Source organism: Corvus brachyrhynchos, unplaced genomic scaffold, assembly GCF_000691975.1.
Source record: "Corvus brachyrhynchos isolate BGI_N302 unplaced genomic scaffold, ASM69197v1 scaffold59, whole genome shotgun sequence".
In the NCBI taxonomy this organism is placed as follows: domain Eukaryota; kingdom Metazoa; phylum Chordata; class Aves; order Passeriformes; family Corvidae; genus Corvus; species Corvus brachyrhynchos.
This window is the reverse complement of record NW_008246054.1, coordinates 4,616,949-4,644,098: the sequence shown is the minus strand read 5'-3', so window position 1 is coordinate 4,644,098 and position 27,150 is coordinate 4,616,949. Positions and strand designations below refer to the sequence as shown.

At 51.3% G+C, this 27,150-nt stretch overlaps 1 protein-coding gene across 8 annotated transcripts in view; it reads right to left on the bottom strand.

Annotated features, from left to right (window-relative positions):
* Positions 1–2,575: 2,575 nt before the first annotated feature.
* The window catches only part of RAPGEF1 (Rap guanine nucleotide exchange factor 1), a 54,226-nt gene continuing 29,651 nt past the window's right edge, over positions 2,576–27,150 (bottom strand). For 3 of the 8 annotated variants that reach the window (XM_017745496.1, XM_017745497.1, XM_017745499.1), the window contains 13 exons: positions 17,614–17,702; positions 16,244–16,355; positions 14,561–14,636; positions 11,434–11,518; positions 9,872–9,964; positions 9,309–9,494; positions 9,069–9,153; positions 8,752–8,846; positions 8,224–8,302; positions 7,979–8,080; positions 7,447–7,544; positions 6,949–7,077; positions 2,576–6,450 (listed from right to left, as the gene is read on the bottom strand). In XM_017745496.1, the coding sequence (XP_017600985.1) occupies positions 6,300–6,450; positions 6,949–7,077; positions 7,447–7,544; positions 7,979–8,080; positions 8,224–8,302; positions 8,752–8,846; positions 9,069–9,153; positions 9,309–9,494; positions 9,872–9,964; positions 11,434–11,518; positions 14,561–14,636; positions 16,244–16,355; positions 17,614–17,702 (1,380 nt within the window). In that variant the 3' untranslated portion in view covers positions 2,576–6,299. Of the gene's footprint in view, positions 6,451–6,948; positions 7,078–7,446; positions 7,545–7,978; positions 8,081–8,223; positions 8,303–8,751; positions 8,847–9,068; positions 9,154–9,308; positions 9,495–9,871; positions 9,965–11,433; positions 11,519–14,560; positions 14,637–16,243; positions 16,356–17,613; positions 17,703–19,344; positions 19,438–20,810; positions 21,093–27,150 lie in introns of all 8 variants that reach the window. The other 5 variants (XM_017745492.1, XM_017745493.1, XM_017745494.1 and 2 more) reach the window with 3 other exon arrangements.

The window sequence follows — 27,150 nt, the reverse complement described above, 5'->3', positions numbered from 1 at the left end:
CTCCACCCGCCATTCCCAGCCGGCTTCTCCCAGCAAGCGCCCGTCTTTTACCAGCCGGGGCCCGGACCGCGGTCCTTCCCAGCCCCGGGCATCCTGGCCGGGCCCCTGCCCTACACCACCGTACGTATCTCCCACCCCGATGTGTTCCTGCCCCGCTCTGCAGCGGGGGTCACCCCTCATCTCCCCTCCCGGGTTTGTGGGGTTCCGTGCGGTGCCCCCAAGTGATGCTTGAGCAGCACAGCCCGGGAGGGGAGCACACCCAGGGGGCTCGCAGCTCTGATCACCCGCCCTGTGCCGCAGTACAACGCGCAGCCGGGCGCGGAGCCGTTGCCCGCCGGCCGCGGGCAGCAGTTGCCCAAGGACTACATGGTGGAGTCAGTGCTGGTGACCCTCTTCTGCTGCCTGGTGACCGGGGTCATGGCCCTCGTCTACTCCCATGAGGTAAGGAAGGACTCACCGGGCAGCCTCGAAGCCCCTTCTGGTGCTGCGGGTCTCTTGTAACCCCTCCCCTTCTCGCCCCTGCGCCAGACCCGGGCTGCGCTCGCCCGCGGGGACGTGGCCCAGGCATACGTGGCATCCAGAAAGGCGCAGTCACTGGTCCTCTTCAGCCTCCTCTTCGGGTTGTTCGCCTCCATCACCTGGATCATCTACGTCCTGGTGTCCCTGTATCTGTGACAAGGACCCTGAGCCCCAGGGACATGATGTGTGCCGAGTACTCCTTGTGGCTCACCGCCTGGGGGGCACGGGCACGTGAAGTTGCCGCAGCCTTGTGTGGAAACGGGTGACAAGGAAGTGTTATTGGGACTGCGGGGCAGCGTCCGTCCTTCCTGGCGGGCCGAGGAGCTGCCCCGGAGCCTTCAGCCATCTGCTCAGCCCTGCGAGCCCCGGCGAGGGCAGGAGGAAGCCAGACCAGATGCCGGTGCCGTGTCCTGCTGGATCCAGCTCTGGGCAGGGAGCTATGTCGGATCCAAGGGCGGGATCACGTTCCGCTCGCTGCAGGATGCTGAATCCCATTGCTGTGGGCTGTCCCTTGGAGCTGCCAGATGGGACTCTGGTGCAGAGGGAGCATCTTGTAGGATTGGGCTCGGACATGGAGCAAAAGTAACAAGTGTGTGGGAAGCCCTCACTGGTCATTAATGATGTGAGAAGATACAAACCCATGTATGCAGTTCTGCAGTAGTTCTGCACGCACAAGTACACACACACACACACTGCATTGCCACCTTCTTGCTGCTTCCAGATTGAAATAAAGTACAGCTGTAGCCAAAGCTTCTGTTTTCTCTGCACACCAAGGAGCTACATCTCCCCTTGCCATGACCTTTGTCCACCACAAAATTCAGGGTAAGTGATGCGCTGGGTGTGAGGGGGGTGGAAAGAGCGGCGCGTCCATCCCGATCGCGTCCCGCCGGAGCCGCTCCGGGCGGTGCTGTGCGAACGTGCTCGGACACACTCGGACACACTGACACACTCGGACACACTCGGACACACTCTGACACACTGTAGAAGGTGGAATACTCGCAGCCACACACACACACTGAGCCTGGGGATAAAGAGACGGGAGGGGTCCTTTGTATGGAGTTCCGAGGGGTTTATTGACATCCCCGCCGGAAGGGATCCCAGAACAAAGAGCACAGAACACTGAGCGGTCCGGGGTTTTTATCCAGATCGGCACCGAGGGAGGGGCAGAACATCAGAGCCTATCCTTTGGGAGCCAGGGAGTGGAGAGGGAGTGGGGTGACAGACAGTGACCAGTGGGAAAGGCGAGGGGTGGAACAAGGGACCCGGGAACCAGTGGGGTATCAAGGAAAGGAGAACTATCTAGAACATGAACTTAAAAAGGGTAAAAGGGGGTGGTCTTAGACCTCTGAGCCTGCCCACCAGCGGACCTCCACTGTTCTGGGGCTCTGTGGCTTCTTGGTTATTCCTGCAGTGGATTCAACCACTGCGACAGGTAAGGTCTCCTGCTATAGCTGAAATCAGGGTTTTCCCAAGAGCAGGTGGGCGCCAGGGTTCCAGCCCATTCAGGACACTGGGGAAGGGGAGTCTCCACGTGGCCCCAGGCCCAGGGGTGCCACTGGCCGAGCTGCCTGGGGGGACAATGAGCTGTGGACAGACCCCTCCCGCTGTGCTGCGCCCGTGGGATGCGGCCCCACAGCCCAGCCCTGGCACGGGGGGCACGTGCTCAGTCAGTGTCTGGGCATTCTCCTCCTGAGCTGGCCCATGACAATTATTTCCAGAGGAATTTTGAACCCTGTCCAGGACTGAAATAGCACCGCAGAGCAGCTCGGCCGCTGCAAGGGTTATTTATAGCCCTCGGCTGCCGGCACACGGCCACTGCACGGGCTGGGCACACGCCGGGGGCTGGGCAGCCAAAACCCCTGACACGGGGGACACCGGTGCCCAGAGAAGGTGACAGGAGTAGATTTCCCCTCCCAGGTGTATGGCCTGTATTGGGGCAAAGCCATCTTGGCAGAGGGAGGGAAGAACTTTACAGTGAGAAAATAAAGGGAAAAAGAGCCATGGGCAGAGGAGAACCACAGGGAGCACATGAGAAAACACGAGGCCACACCAGTGCCAGAGGCGGATTCGATTGTCACTTTAATCCACAGACTGTGCATGCACTGTAAACAGGATCATCAGGCAGGTTCGTTACTGGTGTTTTATTTGTCTTTAATATAAAAGTTACAGGTCTGAAATGTTCGCAGGAAGATGCCACCATCGGGGTTAGTGGTAAATCTATAATACAACGGAACTGCTTGGGGGGAGAGGCCTGGGAGTGGGGCAGGGGGCTGGTGACTGGGGGCATCGCTTCTCCCCACTCCCTGCCCCGGGTGGAGAGGGGACTCACACTCTTCCCTCTCCCGAAAAAGAGGTGATGGCCTTGAGGAGGCTGCCTGCAAGATGGGAACACACTCGTGGCCAGTCTTGCATGGGGATATTCTGGGGCTTTTGCTCCCCAGGGACTGCTCCTGGAGATCGGGGGGCGGATCTCTGCTCAGCAAACCTGAAGCTGCTCCAGGCAAGGGGACCCTCCTTCAGGGTCCCTCCAGCCCTGCAAGCCTGGCCCAAGGTTGGGACATGAGCCAGGAGCTGTGGCTGGGACACTGCTCAGCTGGGGATGACAGCAGAGGAAGGGGAGAAGGCGGAGGAAAGCCGGTGGGCTCAGCCCCATCCCACTGACTGCAGTGCTGTGGCCACTCAGACCTGCTGTCCCCACGCCCTGGGCTGAGCCTCTGGCTCTGGGGGGGCTGGCAGAGGGCAGGGAGTGAGACCTCCTTCAGTACTAACTGGGCTCATGGGTTCAAGTGCAGGGAAGAACCTGGAACAGCTCTGACTGGCAGGGGAGGAGGGGAACACCCTGATCACAGAATCACAGAATATGCTGACTAGAAAGGGACCCATCAAGGTCACTGCGTCCAACTCCTGCCTCTGCACAGGACACCCCAAAAATCCCACCATGTGAGAGCATTGTCCAAACGCTTCTTGATCTCAGACAGGTTTGGTGCTGTGACCACTGCCCTGGGGAGCCTCTTCAGTGCCCCACCACGCTCTGGGGGAAAGACTTTTTCCTGATATCCAGCCTAAACCTCCCCTGACTCAGCTCCAGCCGTTCCCTCAGGTTCTGTCACTGGTCACAAGTGAAGAGATCTGCACTTGCCCCTCTGCTGCCCCTTGTGAGGATGCTGAAGACCACAGTGAGGTCTCCCCTCAGTCTCCTCCAGGCTGAACAAGTGCCCTCAGCTGCTCCTCACAAGGCCCCTCCAGACGCTTCCCCATCCTTATGGCCTCCTTTGAACACTCTAATAGCTTCCTGTCTTTTTTATACTGTGGTGCCCAAATTTAGTGTTGTCAGCAGATTTCCTTAGCATCCCTTCCAGTCCTGTGTCCAGGTCATTAATGAGGATGTTGAAGAGCACAGGGCCAAGGAAGGAGCCCTGTGGAACCCCAGTCACTGCCACCCTGTGAGCCCAACCCACGAGCCACCTGCTCACCCCTCACGTACCACAGTCACTCGGCTGGATGAAGACAAGCTGCCCCCTCCTGTCCCTCTGCCCTCTGAACCCCCAGGGTTGTGATTCCAGAGCCACCACCACACACGGCTCTCCTAGGAGAGCCTGGCCACAGCACCCAAGGGCTGCTCAGAGCCACCAGGGTGAAGCCCACACCACATCCTGGGTGTATTCATCAGCCTTTTCACCACCTCGCCACGCTGGGCTTTTAAAAGACCTTATTTACAAAGGAAACATGGGCATTACTTCCTGGGAAGCCTTTGGGGATTGCAAAGCCTTGGCTGGACACAACACACAGCTCCAGTGCCCTCAGTGCCATGAAAATAAACCACTTTTGAAGTGTTCTGGCTCGGACACTGTGGTTCAGCACAAAAGATTCCTGCTCCTCCTGCTCTGGGGCTGCACAGAACTGTGTTGAACCCCACACTCCCCTCCCCCAGAAGATGCCCTCGTGGGCAGGGGGTCTCTCTGTGCTTGGCCACTGTATGAGTCCCATGCCTGAATGTTGAGGGAAATAGCCAAGCTGGGTACAACCCCGGGCTGTCGCTCCCTCCTGAGGGTCAGGCAGAGCCGGCCAAGGCTTTGCAATCTGTTTGGAGAAGGAAAGGAGTGCAGCTCTGATTCACCCAGAACAAACAGAGGCTTTAGCAGGCACAGAGCTGCTATTGAGAAATAAATTAAGGATGCTCTGTGGAACTCCACGTCTCTATTCCTTGGGAGCTGCTGCCCTAAACCTGCAGGATTTTGTCAGAACCCTGTAAAAACCTGTGACCACAAGACAGGGAGATGAGAGGCTTGCAAGGCTGCTGAAACCTGCAGGGCACACTCACACCCACGATCCAGCTGCAAACCATTGGAGCAGGACATAGAAGAGGGATGTGAAATGGCCTGGCAGGGGCTGTGCTGGGGAGGACACGCTGGGTGGGACACAGAGGGGGGACAGAAGGGCTGAATAAGGCACACTGAACAGACTGGGGTTAACACTGTGTGTGGGAAATGACACCCCTGCCTCGCCCTTCCATGCTGGGCTGTCCCTGCCCTGCTGGCACCAGCATGGCAGGACTGGGGACAGGGACCTGCTGGGGGTCCTGCCAAAGTGGGGGTCTCAAAGCACAGCACCGAGGGTCCCAATGGGGAGCCCCGGAGAAAAACATTTGGCAACAGAGAGAGGAGAGAGGAGTGGGGTGGGAGGACAGGGTGGCTCAGCTGGGCACAGGGCTCCTTCCTGGTTCCCATTTCCAACCCAGAAATGGATCCTCTGGCTCCTTCACGAGGCTCCTGCCCCTGCTCTGCAGCCAGTGCCCACTTGGCCACCCGGAGCCTCCTTTATCCAGCACTTGGAACAACATTGTCACTGGTTGTGGATTTTGTACAGACTGGTTTGCACTTTTTTTTTCCTATAAACTCATCAGTATTCAGACATGCATCAAAAATCCCCAGGGGGTTCTAAACACTAGGTATGTACAGTCTGTATCCTACAGCATTTCCTGTGCAAAAGCTAAGTACCATCGCTAAGAGACACGGGGTCACAGACAGGTGACCCCCAGTACCCGGGCAGTCCATGTTTCCAGGTTCAGAGGGATTTACCGTTGCTTAAATAATGAGATCTGAGAGGAGGAGGGGGATGTGATGACTGGAGATGGCGGCTCCCTGCCCACATTTTCAGTGCCTCTTCCGTATCTACGACCGGTGCCTTCCTCCCGTGAAGAAGGCGCCAGAGATCTGGGGTGAGCCGAGACCCCTGTAAACACAAGCAGCTCTCTGACAGCAGAGCTCCTCTGGCAGGCAGCGGGAGACGCTTCCATCCTCGTGAACACGTTGGGAAGGTGGCATTGCAGGGGAGACTCCAACCCTTGGCTTCCACGGCTGCTGCTGCCCGACGCCGCTCCGGAGATGAGTCAGTGGGTGCTGAGCTCCTGCTGCCCCTGCTTTGCGGATGGAAACAAGAGCCAGGGTACACCTGGATGCAACGGGCCAGCAAACCAGCAGCACGCTTGCGTGGGACGCTCCTTCCACACAGCTCTGTCCCCGGGGTTAAAGCTGGTTCATGGCACAGAGGGACGGGAGGAGGAGGAGGGCGAGTGCAGCGAGCACCGGCCGATCTCTGCCCTCGGCGGCTGCGCCGGCGCCTCCGGCCGGCTGCGAGCACCCGGCATTCCCACCCCCAGGGATGGCTGCCAGCTGGGAGGGAGGGTGTGTCATCCAGTGGCAGGTACAAACATTGAACTCCAGTCTCATAGCTGCCCTCGGCGCCTCTGCGGAGCAATTCTCCTCGCACAACCCCTCCTCCTAGGTTTTCTCTTCCCGATCTGTTTTCCGCCTCGTGATGTTCCGAGGTTTGATTTTCAGGGACAGTTCCCACAGGGCCTCCTCAGCCAGGTGGTCGCTGAAGTCGTTGAAGAATGACACTATGTCGTCGTTCCTTTTGATGTCGTAATGTCTGGAAAACCAAAGAGGAGCTGAAGTTAAACAAGGGCTACCTGGGGACCTTTCCCAGCTTTGGGCCACCCCTGTCCTGCTCTGAGGACATCCAGCACTATGTACTCATGACAGCGCTGTCACACCACAAAGGGGAAAAACCCATCGCTGAACTGGGGGGAAAAAGGCACCTATCACACAGAAATCAGCACTTGGATCTGCTGCCTCTGCTGCAAGACAGCACTGAAGAAAACCCCAAATATCCCAGAGAACACAGGAACCAGCAATGGCAAAACCTGAAGGCAAAACTTGTCTGGATCTCAAAACTAATATCAGAATAATGTCCTCATAATGTTTATCCAACCTAGAGAGGGAAGGAGACTGATTAGAGCCCTGTTGCTCCCAGCTCTCCTTACATCTCCCTTCCCCCTTGCACGGGGGCTTCCATGTCCAAGCTCCCCGCCCCAATCCCCACGGTGGTGCCCCAAAGCCAGCTCAGAGCCCCCACTGCTGCACTTACACTTGCTGGAAGCACCTCATGCTGTCCAGGATGTTAAACTGCTGCCAGCGCTTGGAAAAGTTCACTTTGCTGTCAATGTAATCAGGGTTTCCCAGATGGACAAAGGTCAGGTCCTGCAGAATCAGGCCTCTGAAAGAGGGAAAGGGGCAGCAGGCCAAGGGAGTAGGCAAATAGACACAGAGGTTAGTCACACAAGGCAGGGGGGCCAGCCAAAAGGCAGCCCAACAACAGCCTCCCACTGTCACCAAAATGGCAACCTTATCCAGAGGGAAACATTCCCCAGCAGCAGATCCAAAGATGCAAACACCCCCAGCTGGCCACCCTGGCCCAGACAAATTGCTCCAGAGAGGGCCTGTGGGCTGACGTGGCACAGTGCTGCCTTACCCCAGATGCTGGGCAAAAGGCAAGGGCTGAGCTCAGCAGCAGCTGCTGAGAAATCCTTGAAGGAACCATTCTAATGTGTGGAAGCAATGGCAGAGGAAGGAACTGCCCACTCACAGGTAGGGGATGCAGGGGGGCTCCACGTCGGCCAGGGCTGCCCGGTAGGCGCGGAAGGACGAGGAGCTGTCGATCAGGGTGCAGTACTCAGCCAGGCCCTGCAGGACACAAATCCTGTGGTGACACCTGTCTTTGCTGCTGCAAACCCATTTGCTTTGTCACCTCCCCCCAGAGAGCCGCACAGAGCAGGGAGGTAATATCATCCTGCAAACACCTCCAGCTGATTTCCTCAGCCCGACCCTGGGGTGTTCACGCAGAACATCGCTGCCTTCAGCCTCCCCAAGCCTTGGGCTGCAGGAGGAGGAAGAGGAGGAGGAGGCTGTTGTCCCCTGTGGCTGTGCTGGCACTCGTGCAGCTCAGAATGCCCAGCCACGCTGCAGGCCTCCAGCACTGTGGCATTTTGCCCGCTGCAGAGCAGTCATCCACCATCCCTCCACCCCGGGACACTGCTGAGCTGTTAAACCACTCAACTGTTTCCCACATAACCACACTTACCCTTCTCCCAAAGATCACAGCCCCCACTGCTCCTCACCTCTGAGGTTTGCTTCTGCCACTCCAGCCTTCGGATGGGTGCAGAATCCAGTGCAGAAAGAATGGCCAGATAGGAATTAAAATTATTCAGCTTTCGTAAGTGCTGTAAAGAAGGAGAATATTCCAGTTACTTGAGAGCTCTGAAAAGCCTTCTAGCATCAAACAGCTCTACCAAGCAGAGGGCCCCACTCCCCTGCTCCTTTAAGCAGCAGTGTGTGTGATTCACAGGAAAAACCAAGCTGATACCTTCATAATCTTTATAAATTTAAGGAGCAGCCTCTCTCGGTCCTGGGCTTTCTCTTGTAGCATAATTATTGAACGGACCCTGGAAGACAGACAGAATAAAAGATAAACCTACTTAAGCAGAGCTCAGATTTCCTCATGTTTCATTAAGAAAACTCATCACTGACAGGGATGAGCCAATACTAAAAAGTTCACAATACCTCCAACTTAAATGGAGCATTCTAATCCACAGCAAAGACAGGGCAATTTCACAGAGTGCATTTATTTGCATGGGGAATGTTTGTTTCAAGGGCTCAGTGATACTGATAATTATTTCCTCTGGGTTACAAGGCCTTCCACAATCCTCCAGAATTTTATTTCTGCTGTGCTCTGGGGGTCTTTGATAAGTGCTCTGCATCTACTTCCAGGCCAAAAATACATATTATCCCATTTGTAACAAAGGAACCCAAGCCTACGAGGAATATCTGGAATATTTGCAAGGCATTGGAAGTTAAGCACAGTTCAGTGCCGTGGCTGTTCTGAGCTCCTTACCAGTAGGACATGTTATTAAAGTGCTCTGTGAACTGTGTCAGGTTGGGGCTCTTCTCTTCATTTTGTTCCTTTGCCCAAAGCAAAACTTCTGGGATCTGCCAAGGAAGAAGAGGAGAAAGGTGGGAAAACACCACATATTAAAATGGGATTTCTACCCCAAGATTCCGAGCTGCAGCCTGTGTTCACAGCCACTTGCTGACACAAGATCAGCTGTGCCCTACAATCCAGCAGGTGTCTGGGAGAGCTGGCAGGGAATACCAGAAATTGCAGAGGGTCCAGTCCCTCCCACTGCCCTCAGCCCATCCTTATCTCTGTACCTCGATTTTATAGAAGAGTTCAGCATCCAGCAGGGTCAGCTGCTCAGCTATTTCATGACTGTGGAAATCATGCAGTGTCCCTGGCCTGTGAAAAACAAGGAGGAAGTACAAAGGCTCAGAAAGTGTGACCTGTTTTCTTATCTTTCTCGTATTTCGAACTGAGGAAACTCTTGTGTTCCCAGGGAAGGGATGCCCTGGCTCTCAGAGGACCAAGACATGGTTATGTGCACCTTCCCTCACCTGGCTGCCACGCCTCGGGCTGCGAGAGGTTTGATGGAGTTGGCGTAGCTCAGCATTTTCTTCTGGTCCACTTTATCCAGGATGTTCTTGCGCAGCACTCTGGCCAGGCTCAGCTCCCCACTGCACACCAGCCGGAACACCAGGTCCATCAGCAGCTTCAGGATTTCCTCCGTCAATTCCACCAAGCTGAGAGGAAGATGGAAAATCCAGGGCTAAGACACCAAACTCTGGGGTTTGTATCTGTACTGAGTGTCACTGCTCTTTCCTACAAGCAGAATTGGGTGACTGGAATTCCTCTTCTTCCCAGCTCTTCCTTTCCCAGAGATTCCCCTTTTACTTGTTATTTTAAAACCACTGACCCAGTTAGGACACACAGGAAGAACCTGTTCTTCCAACACAAGGGTTCAGCACTACAGGTGTCTTCACTGGTCAGGGTCGGGGATTTCAGCTGTCATTACAGATAGGGTTAAAAAAACATATCTTCCCTAAAAACCACATTTTCCCAGCTGCCAGATTTCTGTGTGTTACTGACCCTGCATCCCAGAATGAAGAAGGCAACTCACCACAGCTCATCCACCACTCGCACCAGCACGAAGAAGGTGTTCTTACTGACTCGCTTCTTGAACGTGTCCGGGAAGTGGCAAAACTTCTCATATGTTGGTTGCAAATTAAAGAATCAACTCAGTGTGGCCAGACCAGCATCAGTGCAATTCCCAGCTGCCTTGAGGAACCATAAGATCATTGACTGGTTTGGGGTGGAAGGGACCTTAATAATCATCCAGTTCCACTGCCTCCCATGGGCAGGGACACCTTCCACTGTCCCAGGTTGCTCGGAGCTCCATCCAGCCTTGCCTTGAACACTTCCAGGGATGGGGCAGCCGCATTAGAACACCACACTGTTCTGTCCTGATGGAAACTGGTGTTCGATTTCCAGGAGATAAGGGACACTGATATGGCTCTAATTAAGATGGTATTAAACTGACACCAGCTGCTGGTAGCAGGGGGTGTCAGGAGGTGCTTTCACCTGGCAGAATTCAGAGCAGGTGTACCCTGAAACTGTTCCCTCTAAGGTGGAATTTAATGAGCAGCACTCCCCTGCAGTGATCTCCCCCACTGGTCTGTGACATCTGGTCTCAACAGATCTCAGATGTCATCTCTACCTTCCTTGCTGCCCAATCTGCTGCAATGAGGACAGTGACAGGGGAGACAGCACAGGTTGAAAAACCTTCTGCCAGGTGGCCAAAGGGACAGAGGACAAGGTTATCAGTAAGTCAGCACTGGCAGGGGCCTGCAGGGATACCCCAGATGGGATTGTCACCTGGGCTGAGCCGTGCCGTGCCCTTGGCCGCCGGTCCCAGCCGGAGCAGCGGCTCTGCTGCAGATGGCACTGATGAGCTGCAGCAGGACACGCTGACGTCAGGCTCCCTCTGACGTGGGTGCACAGCACCAGAGCCCACGGGGCCTCAGCACTGCCCGGACCCAAACCCTGCCCTGCTCCGCTGGCAGGGAAAGGAGCCACGGGAAAGGGGCCAAGGGCAAGGAATGGCAGCAGGCTGCTCAGGGAGAGGCCTTCTCCATCCTCTGCCAGGAATGCTCACCCTGCACATCAGGGCCCTGCCTTGTTACCAGTTACAAGCTCAGTTCAGGACTGGGAGGCCAAGAGCACAGCATCTTCATGGCTGAGTTTACTGCAGTAAGAGAGAGAAGGTCTTGATGGTTTAATCATCTCTAATATTAAACTACACCTGCCCATGCAGGCAATGCCCAGGACCCCTCTGGAAGCCAGAAGGTGCTCTGGTCCCCACTCTACAAATGAGATGTCCCAAATAAAAGACCAGGTCCCCAGTGACATACAGAAACCCTGAATTGCTCCTCTTCCTAGCCAGGACCCTCAGGAGACAACTCTCAGGTCCAGTATCCACTGTGACTGGACCTGGCCTGCAGCAATTCCCATTGGAGAGACTGGAGGGGAAGGAATTCCTGCCTGGGACACCATCAGGGCAAGCACATCACTGACCATGCTGCCAGCAGGCTTTTGACCAAAAAACTTGCCACCAGCTCCCTCCATGACAACTGTCCAGCTCTGATTCCTGGTGGGAGTGAACTGTCACTAGTAAAAGGATATCTGTACTGCAGCTTCTTGATGAGCTCTTCAGGGGTAATAAATGTCCTGTACGTAGTCAGAAAGGCTTCACAGTACAGCACCAGATCTAGGGAAAAAGGCAAGAAAGCCTCAGTCAACCTTGCTTTCAGAAAAAGGAGTTTCTTGTAAGGTTGAACCCAGATGTACAGAGGAGGACATGGATACATTTTGGCACAAATGAACTTCCCAGAAAAGCTGTGCTGTTGGTCCTTACCAGCAGATGGACCCTTTGGCACAAGAGCAGCAGTGACACTGCCCTGTCCCCACCGGCCTGGCCCTGCCTCCCACTTGCAGCACTCGGGCTTGTGCCTCATAAAAGGGTCAGTGAAAAACACCTGCTTGTGGGACAGGAGCTATCAATAATGTGTAAAGGAAAAACGGAGTTTAGACCTTGGGGATGCTTTAAAGAGAAGATCTGATGGCAAGAGGTGATGCCTACTCTGGCTTTGGTGCTCAGGCAGGTCACTCTGCCCTCCCCATGAGGAACACACATGTCTGCTGTGGTGCTGCAGATCTGCCCTTGCTGAGTTCCAGGAAGTCCCAGAGCAGTGTAAATAGAAGATTATTCCCAGCCAAAAGAAAAGCAAATTGCACTGCAAAAACTGATGCTGCCACAACCCGTGACCCTGCCCCAACAGAGATGTGGTGCACGCAGTCAGCCTGTGTTAATTCATCTGCAGGATGGGTTGTTACAGGGCCTAGGATTGCGAAGGCTTTGGGCATTATCATGGGCACAGAGGATGGAATTTGAAGAAGCAGGAACTGCAAACAGGAATGCAGATGTCAGGTCAAGACTGCAGAACACTCGCAGTCCCAATGCCTGGTCACTGTGGACAGCAGTGCCAAAATGGGAGCATTAGGCATTAGTGCCAGTATAAAGCAGGGCACGGCAGCAGGGTGTGCAGTGGATGGCATCCTGCCCCTGCCAGCAGCACTGCACCAAGGGCAGACAGGGAGCAAAAGCTGCTGTTGTGCCTGCCCAGGCTCGGCTGTACATGCAGAGCTTGTTCCAGCCACGACAGGCAACACCCCATACCCATGTGCTGTAACACCCAGCCACTGCTGTGAGGTGGGAAGGAGCAGGGCACAGAGGGAGAGTGGTACCTCTCTACCTGCAGTGTTTCTCTTGGCAGGAACCTCACCTTCCTCTTGCTCTTAAATCAGGAAGCGCTGCTGCCTCTTGGTTACAGACAACAGAGGCTGGGTGGTCACATCAGGTGTGAGCCCCAAGCCTTGTCCAGCTCTAATCCTGCACTCACAGCAAGTGTGTGTGGTTGTGAGCACTTAACTGACCATGGATTTTATTCCTGAAGACCACAGGTCTCTATTCCTTATGTCATTTAGCTTTTTCAGAAAACTCAAATGGACAAGACGCATCATGCACCAGGGCGTGGAGTTACATTTATTCTGGGTTCCCATCTGCCCAAAAGGCAATGTGAGGTAATACAGCTGGTCTGCTCTGGCACTTGAAGCTGCCAAGAAATTCATCTTTAAAGGAAAGCCTCTTAACTCTACCCCTCTGTGCCGTATGGCTGATTGATTTACAAGCCCCGAATTCTTCTCATTGTAAGCTTAATTCATTAACCCTCTCAGTCACCCAAACAGTGGGTTAGCATAGCACAAATTCCTCTGTGCTCCGTGGCTTGGCAGCGCCTGTGAGGCCGGGCTCAGGCACTGGAAACTGTCGCCTGCCCGAGCTCCCTCCACCCAGCTCTCCACAGCTGCACCACTGGGCGGATAAAACCCTGCTCTAGCTTTTCCCAGGTCTGAAAGGTTCTCCACAGCTCTCACCCCACTGCTTGCAGAACCCTCAGAGCCCCCTGTTCATGAACTGGAGGTCCAGCACTCATGCCCTTATCAAGCAGCTGTCTTTCAACAGGAACAGACAGTAGAGAAGTTCTTTGTGGTGATGCTTGCTCCAGAGAACAGCAGGAGTAAAGCAGAGTTTCTCTATTCCACTTTCAGCATGTTTATAAGGGATATTTCCACCATCTCATTTAGACTATTTTCTTTAATATACATTTCCAGCCTTGGCACAACCCTCCTCTCTGGTGTGTTCCTAACTTTGGTCCTTTCTGCCTGGATTTGATGCCCAGTGCAAACTGGGAAACACAGCTGTCAGGGGAAGGATTTTCTTGCTAGCTGAATGGTGCTGGTAAGTAATTGCAAACATCTTATGCTACAGTAAAACCCCTGTCATTTAAAAACGTACATGACAGATATTTCCCCTTTGACTATCAACCTCTAAACTACGAGCGCTGAGTGATTCAGAGGGTTAGTGTTTTGCCTCCCAGGAGATAAGGAGATCAATCCTGGTTAAGGCCATCAGCACAAATGTGTTTGGCAGGTTCAAATAACTCTCTGGAAACACTGCAAAGGCTGTCTTTGCCACAGGTCTTGGAAAGGAGCTGCTTCATGTGTGTGCTGACTGGGTTTGGACAGATGAAGAGGGGTTTTAACAAATCTAGAGCTAAAGATTGCTGACATCCCCTCTCCTTGCCCACGTCTCTTCTTTTGTACTGTGGATTCCCTCTCTGAACTGGTCTGGGTGGCTACCAGGACACAAATGGTACAGAGTGGCACTAGGAGGTGGCACAGTAAATTGAAAATACGGGGTGTCAGCAGAGCAGCACCTGAACAGACTCCTGATGCCCACGGGTACTGCATTAGACCCAAACTAATATCCCTTTTTTCCTACTTTGATGGAACAACCATTCCAGTACATCACCACTTCCTGAAATTCAAAGGACAAGGAACACCACTGGAAACAGGATCCATGCACAACAGGCTGGTCACACCTGCTCTCACAGAAGGCAGTGGCCCAGCTCAGCAGGTACAGGGACACCAACACAGCACTGTCACTGGTGTGCCTCATCTTCCAGATCCAGGCAAGGGCTGGGAGGAGTTAATCCCATCCCTGCTGCTAAATGGAACCACCAGGCGCTTATCCAGCTTACCTCCATCTCCCACAGATAAACACAACCTGCCAAGCTCAGAGGACCCCTGCAGACTCTCCCCCAGCCCAGCTGTGTGTGGCCATGGGGCAGAGGACAGGCAGCCAAAGCCGTGCCAGGCTGTGCCCCCAGCTCTGCCCTGCTGCTCCACGTACCTTTCCTGTCGGTCTCTGTGGCGTGCACCAGCAGAATGTCTCCAGATCCACCACGGACATCTGGCCCATCATCCCCCTGCAATGGGAACACAGCCACGTCAGGCACAGCCCAAGCTCCCTTAGGCCTAGTTTAACATCGCTGGGGTTCCAGCTCAGCAACAACTGGCAGCGCACACACTGTTCCTGGCACTGCTAGCAGCACAAGCTGGGACATGGTCTTCACTGCTGGGATAATCCTGGAATTTGAATAAAGCATTTGGTGTCCCAGATGAGGAGCTGGGCTGATCTTGGGGTCTCTGACTCCTTAAGGCCAGGTTGTGAAGCTCAGTGAAAGCTGAACCTTCTGCCCACAGAAGAATGAGCAGAAATGCCACAAATACTCCCAGAAGACCTTTAACAGGGCAGCAGCACTGTGTGAACTGTCTCAAAGTGCAGGACCACGTACCACAGTGGCTGTGGGGTGGGAGGTCATGCATTCAGCTTGCATGTTCCTGGAACATCAAAACCCCGCGAGTTAATTCCCTAATCTGGAACTATTTGGCTGGAGGTCACCTGAAATGATCCAATAACTGGAAGAAGAAAACAGCCCTGTTAATTGCTTGACCCCTGCCTTGACCTGTTTTAGAAAGTCCCTGTGACTCTCTAAAACACATCTTTCTTCTAGCTACTGCATTTCACAACTTAAAATACGCAAAACTGATCCACCACTCAGCCAGCAGTTCCCATACTGCAGGAAGCAGCTGGCAGTGACAGTTCTATACTGCTTCAAACATGTAGATCAGAAAGAAAAGGAAGAAAAAAGACACTAAGACACAGATCTGCTAGTCCCAAATGTTCAGAAATCACTGATTTTTAAATGTTTTTTAAAGGAAACAATTCATCAGAGGAGGCTGGAGTTGTGTCTGGCTTCCCTTAGGAATGTCTTTATCACTTCAATATGCAAAACAGTGAAACAGCCATGGATTACAGCCATGGATTACAGCTCTGTCTAAGACGGGAATTTTTCAGGTGACCCTCTGGCAAGAGTCATGAAATACTACTTAGAGAACAAGTAAAAGCTTCTCAATCTCTCCTGCACATCTCAGCTGACCAAAGAACACTCCTAAAGTGCCAGTAAATGATCCATTCTCTCTGTTTTTCAGCCAAGCCCCCTGACAGTCTGAAAGCTTCAAAAGCCTGCATGTTCCCTCCAGCTGCATGTCAAAGACAGCGTGGTTCAAGAGCACAGTGAGCAAAGCTGGCTGGGAGTGCACCCAAGGCTGAACACAAAGCTATTTCTCAAACACAGAAACAGTTCTTTTGGCTGCTTTTCCACATCAGTAACATCATGTCCTGCTCATTCACCTGCCACACCCGGATTTACTGTGCTCAGGCTCTCAGGTGATTCATTTCAGACTGTCAGAGGCTGAAGAAGTGGGAAGGGGCAGACTGGGAAAAGGGCACAAGATGTGCTGGTTTTTAGGGAGACATCTCACCTTTTGCTAAATCCTCACTCACTGCTGGTGCTCCCTGCCTGCACCAGAATCTCATACTTTAACAGCTGCCTTCACACATACCCCACTTCTGCTGCAACCTAGTTTTTCCTAGCAAATAAAAGGTGATGCCTTGTTTGTGCACACAGAGAGTCAGATTTCAGCTCAGAGTAAACCAAAGAGTACAAAAACAAACCCTGAATGCACCTACCTCTTGCTTCAGTGTTAATCTAGACATGATTTCACTGTGGTCAATAAGGGACAGCTCATCTACCTCTTCCTCCAGCTGTGATGACTCCAAAGTATCTGGTGACTGTGGCTGCCTGTGAAAAAAAAGGGAAATAACCTTCATCAAATGACAGTAAGTACACAGACACTCTGGAGGTAAATCTTTTGCAAACAAGTCTGGCTCTAACTCTGTTGCTTTGAGCATCTCTTGGAAAAGAGAAAGATAAACCTTTAGGACCTGAACACCTGTCTGTCCGCATTTCTGGCAGACAGGATTTTACTATAAGTACACACTTCCATGTCTCCTTAATCCACCAAATTTTTAGTGCACACAAATTTAAGCCCTTCCTCAAGCGTACAGAGACTGAGCACACTCTACACATACATATCTTAGTCAGTTCATGACCTGCTGTGCTGAGACAAGGCGAGATGACAGGCTCTTGTTCTGCAGGAAAATAGAGCAGAAAATCATGACCATTTTTTTGGTGTACATCCCCCTCTAGAATTTCTACCCCCAAAGGCTGGTACTCTTGTGCCAGGACATGTCCTCTCTGTGCCTGTAGTTCTAAAGAAAAAAAAAAGAAAAAGTACTGATGTTCCTTATAGCTTTTCCCAGGCACAGGCCAAAATCCTGTGCACCAGTCAGTGCTTTGAGCAGATAGTGAGCTTTGCAGAGCACTCCTGTGTTGTCTCCTTCACTGTAGGGTTTAAAACCCTCAAACCAACTGCAGGAAAATAGGAAAATGGGGGAGGGAAGTTGACTGTCACACACAAATCAACGCTGTTCTCTATTTTTGCTTTAGAAATGCAATTGCAGAGCAATCTCGAGCAGCAGGGAAGCACTCACTCCACTCCTCCTGAAGCCCATCTGTTACAGCTTGCACCTCTTCATTTACATAGGCAAATGATAGCTAAGAGCATTAGAAAGGATGTAAAGCCTCCTGCTCCAGGGCCTCAGCCAGCCTCTAATGAGCAGGGTTAGGAAGAAATTTCCCTCTGGAAGACTATTCCAAACAGCAATGCAGACTCTTTTCACACATCTCCCTGGAAGCAGGAGGGAGCAGCCAGTGTCAGTGGCAGCACTGCCAATGAGATGGACTGAGGATGGCTAACACAGGCTGCATGAACCCCCACAGGCTCCTTGAGTTCAGCAAGGATATCTTGTCAGGATCCTTCTCGTTCACCAGGATCCCACCACGCACTGGCTGTACAATAAAAGTGGGCTCAGAAGTTTAGACAACATGCAGGAGGTTTAGGGCAGAGCAGGCAGCCCCAAGGATGGTTTGGCAGAGGGGATGTTGGGACTCTGCACCCTTCAAACCTGGAAGGAGGACACCAGGGGGTCAGGCTCACCTTTCAGCACCATCTTTACCCTCCTTCCCCATGGCACTGCTGTTCAAAGCGGAGTCTTTGGAGTGGCCGTCTTTGACAGGGGGAGATTCCTGCCAAGAGAAAGGAGTTTTTCATCATTACACGGGGTCCTTGAGCCCAGCGAGCCTTGCATTTACAGTCTGCCTGCCTCTAAATGGCCCTTTACTGTAAATTCCTACAGAGCGGTTAAAGATTGATGCAAGTTAATGCCAAATGCCAGGAAAACACAGAAGTTAATCAGACAGGAAATTTGGGACCATCTCTGGAGACCAGTGTAATTAGTACTGTTTGCTTTCAACATTGTGAAATGATGCTGAAAGTTACAACACAAGTCTGCTGTTGTCTTGGATTTTAACCCTCTCACGACCTTTTATTTTTCCTCCAGCCCTTCCTGTTGAAATACACTTTGCCTCCTGCTTTAATCCAAACAGACACAGCCAGCTCTAAGCTCTCCAGTTTCAGTTCCCCTCTTGATCACAGCCCCCCCTGCCTCAGGGGGTGGATGCTCACTGCTTCCTACCTCCCTTCTCTCCCATCAGAATAGGTTTTGCAATGATGCAACGTTTCCACTCCACAACTCAGGGCTGTGGAAATGAGGCTAATGCAAAAAAGCAGAACCAGCTCAATCAGCGGCATGGAACAGCAGGTAGAGAGCTCAGAGCAAAGACACAGCATTTTAAATTAGCCATTTATTAAGGAGACAAATAGCCATGAACAGCAAATGGGAATATTAATCCAACAATGTCAGGAGTTCAGAATTATTTAACGTCACGCAGAGTGAAGCCTGGAAATTCAAGCTCTGTTCTAGTGAACAGACAGGACTGAAGCCACCTCCACGCTATCCACTCGGCATGGAAACACCCTGCTGAGCTTGGGTTTCTTGGTGTCTGCAGGGTTTTTCCAGACTCTATCTGTAAAGCCCTTTGCTTCAAAGTTGAGAACTCGCTCACAGCTGTCCAAAAGGATGGGCCTGCCCAGATGTGTCTCCTGAGGGGAAGTGATGGGAGCACTATCTCTTGGCGTATTTAACACCACCGTGGATAAAGGTCTTGGAGACATCCTGTAGGAGATGTGCCTTCCAAGAAGAGGGCAGGCAAAAGGATCACCATGGACCTCTGCCAGTTTCCTATGACCCAACAGGAAGATGAGACCTCCCTGGAATGGAAAACGCCCTGGCTCCTCTAGGAAATATCTAAGATACAAGGCTTGAGTAAAGGAAGAAACAGCGTGTGAGTACAATGCTAAATCCATCACTTACTTTGCAACCAAACAGTGAAGAGAAAAAATAAATATTTAAAGCAGAAGGCTTTCTGTATTAAAATAGGGAAGGCAAAGCAGTTACAAGAAAAGACGTGGCCCCAGGATGGCACAGGGTGCATCTCTCTGGAAGGGAACTTCACACAAGCAGCTCCAAACAGCCAGCAAAGCGCAAAGGAAACAGCGCGGCAGGAGAAGCCATCCCTGCCTCCTGCCAGGGCTCAGCGTGACCCCAAAAGCATCTCCTGCTCTGCACCTGCACCAAGAGGGCCCCCAAACCTGCAGCCAGGAGTGGGCAAGCAGAGGGATGGCCAGCAAGGGAGCCAGGGCAGCAGAAGGACAGGGAGTTCCAGGGTGTGCAGAAGAGGCCGGTGCCAAGCGCGTGAGCCCCGGCGTGAACCCGGCATGCACCAGGCAGCCCCGTCCAGGGTCCGGCCTCTGCAGGTTGTTACTTACTCCTTCAGAGCGAGGGAGTTCCCCGTTGCTCTGGCCAGAGGAATACAGATTGACATATTCACCCTCACCAGCCTCCTCACTGGCGTTTTCACTCTGAGGGAGACAGGATGAAAGGAAATCCGTGATGGTGCCCCCCACCAGCGCTTCATGGCCGAGAGAACCTGGGAGCAGAACTGCCCTCGGCAGCTGCTGTCACCTCACTCGGAGCTGTTCTCTGTCTCTGTGCCGAGAGAACGTGGGAGCAGACCTCCCCGCGGCAGCTGCTGTCACCTCACTCGGAGCTGTTCTCTGTCTCTGTGGCCAGCACTGGCCACTGAGGCTGCACCATCCTGGGGGTCATTATTTCTGGCTCTGGAGGACTATCCCGAAGGCCCTGGGCTGCAGGAGGGCAGCAGCAGGCACTGCTTGCAAGAGCTGTGGACTCCGGTGAGACTGCCAAGGTGCAGCGGGCAGATTTCAAGGTGCTGGAAGCGGAGTGTTCAGAGCTGGACACAGAGTGCCTGTCCTACCCAGGGCAGTCCTGCTGAGCACAGACCAGCCCTGCAGCCCCAAGGGCATCAAAGGTATGCCCCAAACAAGGCTACAAGCATGGACTAGACTCATCACACCAGAATAAACCAAACTCGAGGCCTTCTGGGATATAACAAGGACCAAAAGCAAGGAAGATGCAAAGCAAAGTCACGTCCAAAGCGTGAAAAGCTGCACATTTACTCTGTAATCAGTGACCCTCTTCCAAACTTGGCAGAGAGGCAGCACTAGCATGCCCTGTGCTGACAGCTCTAATCCCATCAACTCTCGGCTTCGCAGCAGACGAAAGAGGAACTGTCTTGAAAATGAGGTGTTCAAAAAAGTATCTGTAATGGACAGACCTGCTCAGTGATCTGCAAAGTGATCTGGGACCTCAAACTAGCAGCGTGGGAACAGCGTTAACCTAACTTTACCAACATGTGATGAGCTGCCACCAAGCACACAGCTGGGGCTGATGGGAACTGGGAAGAGCAGGAACCTGTAGAGAACAATAGCTTTTATGCACAGGAGAGACAGAGCTGGACTGCACCCACTGCTCCTGGTGACTTAGGCAGGAGCAGGTGGCAACTGCAGGATGTGAACTGCTGTTAGGAGCCTGTGTTTAGTAACTACCAACCTCACAAAACACTCCTTTACCTCCCTCAGCTTTGTATTACAACTGCAGGAAGCTACAGCCAACTCTCCCCTTCACCAGCATTTGACATTTTGTGTTTCCTACATATGTCTTAACAGTTTCTCAAACCTGCTGAAGTTGTCCATTTTTTTCTAGCCACCATTTTTATATGAAATTTCCTCTCTGCAATTCACACTCATTTGGAAGCCAGACTAGACCACAATTTAGCATGTATTAACACAAGAGACATTTTCTTTTAAAAAACCCCAACAAATAAAGGCAGCCTTGTGTTAAGGTGCGTTATCATCTCTTTGGAGAGTCTCACCGAAGGCGTCTGGAGAGAATCAGTGAAAGAGGTTTCAGAAGGAAGGCAGACAGGAGCATTCCCGTTAAAGCTGCTCTCCTGAGAAGAGGAGTTTGGCACATCCACAGTACTGGGTGACTGGCTGGCTGCAGCGGGCACCGCTAGGTCGGGGCTCTGGGATGGATGGACGGGCGGAAAAGGTGGGGTGGAGCAGGAGGAAGAGGTAGAAGAGAGGAAAGGAGGTATGGAGACCTGGTTGTGAGGCACAAAGTCCTGGGAGTAGGACCTAAACACAGATTTGTACTGCAGGATGCAGAGACACAACACAAAAACAAGGAAGATGGGGAAAGGAAAGAGACAGACAAAAGAAAAAGTAATTAGATTGGCAGCAGCGTAGCAGTGACAGCACAAGGCATTTCTAGCACAGGCAGCACTACTTTACCATCCACACACTAGAGCAGGAATTGCTACCTGGGATACACCAGCCAGGTTTTTCCTGGAGAGGCGTGTTCTTGCACAAACAGCAGCCTGGCTGCTCATCTCACACAGGGAAAGTGAGCAGCAAGGTGTGATCCAGCCTTTGCTAGGCAGGGGAAAACCTGGGTATCTCAGTACTGCTAATGCAGTGACCCTGAAAATCCCCTGAGTGGAGGAAAGGAGGCAAAGGCACCCAGAAACCATGACTCTGAGCATGCTGGAAGTATCTACACAGAGAAAACTGCTTCAAGTGCTTATTGCTTTTCTGGGATTTTCCACAGGATCCAAATTTAAGATGCTTTTTGCTCCAGCCCTGTAATTTAACAGCTACTGTGTCAAGTCTGTTCCAGAACACACAGCTCCCAGGGAGGAGTGGCTGGATACTGCCTTCAAAGTTACACTGAAGGATAAAGGAGTTTATGCTGCTACTTCTTCCCATTCGTGAAAAACAGGGAGCAAAAATGGTAATTGCCCTCCAGAGTGATGAATTCCTTATCAAACCGATCCTTTAATGCAGTGCCTTGAAGAGTCAGCTGAAGAGATGAAAAGAGATCATCTGCGTAAAGCTTTATTTCACTATCTCTCCTAATCATCAGATTACTGTTCAGATAATATTAAACAGGGTGCAGTGGGAATATATTGTGCCAAGAAAAACAAGAGCAACCCTCTGTCTTTTAACATCTGGTGCTAGTAAGATTTGCCATCGGGGTAAGTCCAAAACAAAGCTGACAACCATTAAAAAAAAAAAAAAAAGACAATAATGCTAAATCTGCTGGAGAGGAGTTTATTTTAAAACCTGCAAAGCTGGTCATAGTCAAGTGGACTGAAAGAAGAATCACATCATCCAGAACACCCCAGGCTGGAACGCAGTTGTGGCGCTGCTCCATTGAGGGATCTGCTGCACAAGGACGGTGCAGTACAGAGCTCTCAAGAAGCATAGACACAACTTGCTCAAACCAGGCTGAAAAGTGACACCACTGTGATGTAAAAAGAAAGAGAATCAAAGGCAGGAATTGGAGAATTCAGGCTACATTTTCTCAGGAGAGCTGAGTGGGTAAGAAAAAGCAAAGCTTAGTCCATCACCTGAGCCCCAGCAGTAGCACCCAGCTCAGCAGTGGTATTTTTGTTTCTACCTAGGAAAGATGTGGGCTTAAAAATCTTAACTGAGAACAGCCTCAGGCCAGAATCCTGGTGAAAAAAGCTTTTCCACTACAAAGGAAAGGAAATGTAAAGGTCAATGGCTAGACTTTACCTTCCACCACCTTAATCCTTGAGGGGCTGCGCCTTGTGCCTTGCGTGGAGTCCAGCAGTGCTCTGGGTGTATTCTCAGGCCCCAAAACAAATTGTAGGCCATAATACAGAGGAGAGGAGGTGAATGCTTTGGAAAGAGAGCTTAAAAGACTACTGAAAAATAATTAAAATGCAAATCCCCACCACATGCCTGTGGCTAAAAGGAGACTGGCTCTAGGACTGGCTCCTCTCTCTTCCTGCTCATTTCTTTCCGGATGAGCAGTGCTGGCTCCAGGGACACTGTCAGCTTTTGGAGCTGCCTCAGTAACAATGACAAGTCTAATCTCTGTATTTACTTTCTGCCTGGATAAATGCTCTACATTTATTCATCTTCACTTGCATGGCACAAACCTCTAAATCCCTCGTAAGACACCAGGCTCATGACATCATCTTGGCTCAGCAGATTCATTATGCCGGCCTGGTATTTCATGATCTCACTGGCACTAACACACCAACCATCACCCCAAGTCCCAGCCTAGACCCCAAACCACTGCTCAATGGCTCAAGAAGGCACTCAAAAAACTGCTGTGCTGATAACAAGATCCTTTGCTCCTGTAGAGGAAATAATTAGCTCCAGCAGGAGCTCTGTGCCAGCTCCCCCATTGCTGGACTTCCTGCACCCACATGACACAGGCGGCACACGCTGTCCTTCACTTTGTAGTTGATGGACATCTTCCACCCAGGAGTTCCAAGGGGTTTTGTCCCTGACCTGCCGAACCCAAAGGAAAAGCCAGGCTTTTGCAAAGCAGCAGTGGAGCTCACGCAGGGCAGGAGTGAAAGGAAATGACTGTCCTCAGCCAAGTCACTCTGGGACAAGCAGAGCCCTGCGTGAGGCACTGGCAGGGTGAGCTTAGCTCAGGGCAGACTCTGCTTCCCTGCCTGCAGCCTGGACCAGCAGCTCGGGGAGATGAGTTATTGCTACTGGGGCAGGAACATTTGCACAGCTCCTGCCTTGTGGAGTTTCACACACATTAATCCTAATTTGAAGGCAATTTAGACCTAAATATAACATTACATTGCAAAAATTTTAGAAGTTTGAATGCAGATATGTCCACTCAGGGCAGACTCTGCTTCCCTGCCTGCAGCCTGGACCAGCAGCTCGGGGAGATGAGTTATTGCTACTGGGGCAGGAACATTTGCACAGCTCCTGCCTTGTGGAGTTTCACACACATTAATCCTAATTTGAAGGCAATTTAGACCTAAATATAACATTACATTGCAAAAATTTTAGAAGTTTGAATGCAGATATGTCCATAGTGACAATCACTGTATGTTTCTCTCTCCTAGGTCTCATAATACACCTTCAGAACAATCTCTTGGCATGAGATACTCTGAAAATGCCAGTTTAAGGCCCAGGTACCCATGAAAATGCATTAATCTTCATTATGTGATCCGTGAACAATCATTTAAGGATGCAGACAGGCTCTCAGCATGCTGTTAACAAAAGGAACAGTGCAAAGAAGCCTTTGGTGTGCTGGCATTAATTAGTCAGACTGCTCTCAACTTCCAGTCTTGTGGTAAAGTTGCATCTTGTAGAAAGGGAGCCAGGGAGCCCCCTCCTTCCTCCGGAGCCTGCAAGCAGCTCTGGAATTCCAGTTATGCAGCCGTGCTGGGACAAGAGCCAAGACTGAAGCATACTTTTCAAAGGGAAAAAAACCCCACCCTGCAGTGGAGATGATGTCCATATGGTACCCATTCTTGCTGCTCCCCAGTCTGACCCAGCCCAGCCAGCAGCTGCCCCAGGGATTGCAGCAATGGCTTCCACGGGATCTGGGTGTTGTCCATCTCTTGGAAGCCCTGTCATCCTCTAAAAGACATACATTTTTTGGGGAGGGGACAGTGCATTCAACACAACTGTCAGGAGGAAACAAGCCATCCTTTAGTGTTCCCCCCAAGAGGCAACAGTTTATCTTGGAAACAAATCACTGCTTGTTTTAATCAGCTTCTCTGAGGTTTCCTGTAGGGTCAAGTAAGGCCTTGGTTATGGCTTCACGGACACAACCTCCTACTCCACAGCTTTACTCTAAGTGAAGTATTTCCAAATAGTCTCTGGGAAAGCTAGAAAACAGGGTGCACCAGCAATCTCTGGGAAAGGATGCTCTCCTGTATCCAAACTCTGGCCACGCTGCCAGCTCCCACCACACGAGCAGAAGGGAGTCTCCCAGCGTAAGTGATCCTGACAGCAAACGGCCGAGGCAGGGAGAAGAGAGAGTTCCCTCTCCTCTCACCAGTGCAGTGGTTTTTAAAAAGACCTATCTGCCACTTTGGAAGTGCTTGCACAAAGCAAGCTTTGAGCTGGGAGCAGTCTCGTCTCCTGGGAACAGCAGGAAGAAAATGTGCCTGGCCCTGAACATTTACCACACACTGTGACACACAGAGGTCTCCCAGAGACAGCATCTTTCAACTTTTTTAATTTGCTGCCTTTGATTTTTTGCAAGGGTGAATATTTCAGGACAGCTTTCCATCATTAGAAGCCGTGCTCCAGGATGTCCCAAAGGTCAGTGACATGCCGGCTGTTTATTTGGATTAGATAGCAGGAGATAAGCACTCTAATAGAAAACTTATTTCAGGAGTGATGCTTCTTCCCACTCACTAGGCATGGCTGACCACAGCTAACAGGGACACAGGGGTATACATGCAGAGAGTCAGTGGCTGCAAGTTACAGCAGTCTCCAACCCAAATCCAAAGTTGAATTCAATTACATGGCTGACAGAGCATCTGCACCATCAGCAGACACAGTCTTTACCTTTTAAGCACAGCCTTCTCAGTTACCCTATGGACATCTGCCAAATTAATCTGCCATCCTGCCAGACACTCCCAGATCAGGTAGAGCATCAGACTCCCAAAATATGAAGCTATCAGAGGAAAGGATCAATCTTTCAGATCTCCTCTGCTAATGCTATTAAAGGAACGATGTGGGCAACATGCCAGAACTGGATGCCCAAATTGTAACAGTGCAGAATTATGTTCACAAAATACTGGGTGTTGCAAAGTCGTTACACCCTAAGAATATAATTGCACAGACAACTATTGGAAAAGACTTCCTATCTCATGACACAATGCTGGGCTTCCAGGTACTTTTGCTAATGAGGAAGGAAATGCTCCTGCAATGAATGGCTGGAAACACAAGCTGCCAACAGAATGGCTTCAAGCACTGCCACAGGAAAGGCAGCAACTCCTCAGGCTGGAATGTTTCTCAGCAAGGCCTCTGACCTGGCTGCAGAGCTGACCTCCCTGGTTTTAACTGGTGGTTAGCACAGTACATGGATGGATGGGGATTGTTGTGTCTCCTGGCTTCTGCACGAGAAAATGCAAAATCCAAACTTTTCCTTGTGGGGGAAAGATTCCTGCACATCTTTGCAACAAAACAAATAAAGGTGCAGCAGGGGAAGAAAACATTTGTAAGATTTATTAACCATGCTGTCATGCATCCCTCTTTGGAAAATATCATGAGAATTCAATTCAGTTGCACCTACAGCATCAACTTTTCAGCTTGTGGAAACAACCCCCAGATCAAGATGGCAGATCTGGAAAAGACAGAGTCTGGAGACCAAGAGAAGACTTCTAAAAAGTCAGTTACACAAAAACATGGGGTGTGTGGCCTATGAAGTCAACATGGGACTGTTTAGAAAAAACTACAGAGATCTGCAGTGTTCCAAATGCAAGGAAAATGTATAAACTGCCAGAGGAAGTGGTTTTCAGCAGCAAAATCCAGTGATGCCAGCAGGCAACAGCACTATTAATACCAGTGTCCAGGCTGCCATGGGCAGTGGAAATGAACACAAACACAGAAGGAATGCTAAACAGGAAAGGCAAAACAATACCTAAGACAGAGCAGCTGGTTAAAGGGATGCAAATCTTCTCAACCCCCCTTCCCTCTGCTCCAAATTAAGGAGCCAAAACCTTAGGACAGGAACGAACCAAACACATTATGACTTCCCAGCCGTGGTTTGTTTGAGGCTCCCACCATATGAATGAAAACAGCTCGGTCTCTGGCGAGGGCCAGAGCCTGGTGTGTGCTGCAGGCTGGAAGTGAGCTACAGGAATGGGAGCAAGGCACGGAAAACATGGGAAGCACATGTCTGCATGGTGCACGCCTTTAATCACTTATCTGACCCCCCTTTTCCTGAACATACGTCAGCACACACACAAGAAAGAAAAACAGTTGCTGTGAATTTTCTGTGCACTTGCTCAATTTGCTCAAGAATGGTGGGAACAAGCGAGAACAGAAGCGCTGAACTGGAGCTTTCATAAGGAAATCACTTGCGCCTTCTGCTGGAATCTGACAGCCAATTGGTTTCTGGGAAAGTTTCTTAATTAAAAAGAAAACATAAGAAAAACTCAACATTTTGAGAAAGGCAACTTGTTTCTCCACAGTGGAAGATGCAGCCAAATTTCCACTAATGGCTGTATATGCCTTGGAGATACAACTTTTCCTTGTTTCAGCAAGGAAAAGCTTCCACAAGACTTTCTGCAGCCCTTGGTGGAAAATGTGTGGATGGGCAGCAGTGGAGCTCGTCACCGGATGATTTCCTCTATCAGTGCAGAGTTCTCCAGCTGCCAGGAAGTAATGAGATTTCAAGATCTGATTATT